This window comes from Nanorana parkeri, unplaced genomic scaffold (assembly GCF_000935625.1).
Source record: "Nanorana parkeri isolate BGI_ZX_2015 unplaced genomic scaffold, ASM93562v1 scaffold1937, whole genome shotgun sequence".
NCBI lineage: Eukaryota > Metazoa > Chordata > Amphibia > Anura > Dicroglossidae > Nanorana > Nanorana parkeri.
This window is the reverse complement of record NW_017308205.1, coordinates 120,323-123,540: the sequence shown is the minus strand read 5'-3', so window position 1 is coordinate 123,540 and position 3,218 is coordinate 120,323. Positions and strand designations below refer to the sequence as shown.

Here is a 3,218-nt window from a genome sequence, read left to right as displayed (position 1 = left end):
TTTATTTACTTGGGTAAAACCTGCAATGATGATGGTAAAAAAATATATATATCTCAACACAACTGTATGCTTGTGCAATATAAGGAAAGAAACATTGAAAAATAAGGAAGCCAGCTCTGAAAACATCCTTGTCAAGGTAATAGCAACCCAAAATGTCACCTTCTATGGCAATTTCTTCAGAGGACTTTTCCAGAACGTTTTGAATAAGTGTTTATGTAAAACTGAAAGGACCATATTTAGATCCTACCTCTTTAGGACAAGAACCTAAACAGAGGCTCCTTAGCAAGGTTGTCCCCTTTTCAGTTTTCAAAATCTTCTGTAGATGACAGTATAATAACCCACTAGTTCTGTCCCTATACTTGGCATTTTCACAAAAACTACCAGGGTTGCAGCTGAGACTGGGCCCCGGTGCTCCACCACTATCCTGAAATCATTAGTCTGTATTGTTTTAGAAAAACTGCCACATGACGCTAAACAAAAAGGTATCAGTAATTGTATCTGTGAGTACAAGTATTGGTACTTGGTCTGGAAAAATGGTATCGGTGCATCTCTAATATACTGTAATATATACACACACGCAAGTCATACATTAAAACCGGGCTAAACAGATATCAGGAGCCCAGTTTACTCCTTAAAAATGACAGTTGCCTCCTAACTTTTGAGTTCTCCTCTAGTCTAGTAGCTGGAAAAGCTACGATTTAGTACTGTAGAGATCTGTGCATCCTACAAACAAACAAACATGTTCTGCTGATCCCCCTCTATCAGATTGAAAATAAATACAACCAGTTTTAATGTTGTATGTGCTGAGAAATGCGATTGTGCCAGTTCCCCAATGATCACCTAAAATCTTAGCCTTATTAAAAATGGCATGTGGAAGTGTATTTTTCACCAATTGCTTTATTTGATTAAATATAAGTGTTTAACTCAAAGCATAAAATACATTTTGGATGGAGTTGGCCTTTGATTAGTCACTGACCCAGATAATGTATGCATGTGAGGAATATTTTTACTTCACTGGCTGCATACTTGTTCTTTGTAAGTAGGGGAGCCAAAATGACAAACTTTACAATCAGGGAACAAGCACAATATAGTAGTTAGCAATAACAACCCTCAGATTTATTTGTGAGTGCTCAGTCCCCAAGGTCAGCTAATTACCAAACAGCAGTTATAAATGTCAGTGTTTAGTAAATAAGGCAGCTCACAATTGCTAAACATCTTTGCTATCTGGTTTATCTTTGCAATATTTTTTTAAACCATCAAAACACAGGCCATAATATGCCATACAAATACATTAGGCCAAGGCCAGTGTGGAGCCTAGATAAATCAAGGTATGGTTGGACAATTTAGTCAGAGACCAACACAAGCGCCTGACACTCAAGCTCAAAAGGTTTCTTCTAGTAAGATCTTTTTCAAAGTATAATTAATGCAAGTGGCCTCCAAGTTGTGATGTCCTGTTAAAAAGCACTTTTGCACTCATTTGTTTAAAGAAAAAGACATACCATTCTTTTCTGCCTCTATCACAAGCAGCACATGACAGTGGAAAACCAACAGCATCTGAAGACGTGAGTGAAATTCTCCCAGTGTAGAACTTTCAATGAATGCTTGAAGTGTCTTTGTAATAGACTGTAATGTTGACTCCTCGCTGTTTTTATCTAAATAAGTCACACAAGTTAGTATGGGAAACGACTTCCACTTTAGTCCGATATTGTAAACATTCACACATTCAATTACCTGGTTTCTTGTCTGATTCCAAGTACTTTTCAATCATCTGGTAAATAGAGAACCAGTGCTTGTTGGATTTTTTACAATGTCGATTTGCAGCATTGTCGAGACTTAAAGACCAGCAGCTAGTAAGAAAAAATATATATATGTTTGATGTAAAAGCAAACCAGCAGCACTGGACATACAAGAATGTTGTCCATTTCCTGCTTAATTGGCTGAAATTCAAGCTGTAGGTAGCCGGGTCAGCACCTCCAAGCTCCACAAAAGGTGACTGAAAAATTGAAGGAGCCAAGAGAAAAACTGTCAGCCAAACAGACTGGATCCTGGATCGTATGCAGCCACTGTTCGGGTATACAATAAAAGGCACTATATTTTCTTATAAAAAAATATTTTATTTCCTTTTTAAAAAACATTTTTATTTCGATTACACTAGGGTACAGGTACTTTGATACTTTGTCTTGCTAAGTAGAGTACAGTATTCTCCTCAGAGATACTCTGCATCACATTTGTAACACACAACTGGCTGTGTAATCACAGCGATCAGCTCTCGCTGTGATCACAGGACCGTTACCACCTAATCTGCTGTTTAGGGTCTGCCTAGGACACCTAGGGACCCATCAACAGCAGTAACCCAATGAGCTGCTGGTCCCTTCACGGACCAGCACTCCTTGTACTGAATGATGGAATGTGAATTATTATTGCACATCCAGACACTACCATACTGCAAAAAAGGCTCTAGTTAACTTTTTGCAGTATATGTAGGGCACCAGTTATAGCATAGAGTAACTTTTCCAAAACTGTATCTGATATATACAATAACCCATTATAAATATTAGTGCCGTCTCCTCCTCACCCTCCCCACACCCTTTACACGATATGATATATTTGACAGAACGAATATCTTACTTCAGTTCAAGTTTACGCCATTGGATAATAATCTGTGTAACTTCATCAAGGTTTTTACGCAAAGACAGACTGCTGCTAGCATTTCCTTCCCAGTCCTAAAAATGCAAGCATAGTTTACAAAATACACACAAACAGCTATTTTTTTTTCTTATTATGGAAAGATCCTTGGAACACACAATATAAGTTAAAGGCAACAAAGATGCGAGCTGAAAAATTATTGAGATGATCATTCTCAAAAAAAGCATCTGCTGTTTGGAATTTCAGGTATTTTCTTTTAATCAAACCATGCTAGAAAAAAAACAAAACCCCAGACTAGTGTGTGTATACACACACGCGTAACTTCTTAATCACGAATCTATACTGGTGATAACTTGATTTTATATATACTGATAAAAAAAGACTTGTTTTTTTTTCTTAATTATAGTACATTCACGAAAAAGATACGCTAAATGTAAACAATTCTACTAGCATGTTAATATTTTCAAAACCTTGTTTGTAGTTAGGAATTATAATTATATGTATACATGAGGCAGATGTATTTTATTACATAAGCAGATTTTGCTTCCTTTTATCTCAATAACAGTTGTCAA

The 3,218-nt window shown here is 36.6% G+C and overlaps 1 protein-coding gene across 1 annotated transcript in view; it reads right to left on the bottom strand.

The window, feature by feature from the left end:
- The window catches only part of MDN1 (midasin AAA ATPase 1), a 148,956-nt gene that overhangs the window by 30,472 nt on the left and 115,266 nt on the right, over positions 1–3,218 (bottom strand). Inside the window, exons 68-70 of the mRNA XM_018572096.1 lie at positions 2,629–2,723; positions 1,732–1,847; positions 1,496–1,652 (exon numbers count right to left, since the gene is read on the bottom strand). Of these exons, the coding sequence (XP_018427598.1) occupies positions 1,496–1,652; positions 1,732–1,847; positions 2,629–2,723 (368 nt within the window). The remainder of the gene's footprint in view (positions 1–1,495; positions 1,653–1,731; positions 1,848–2,628; positions 2,724–3,218) is intronic.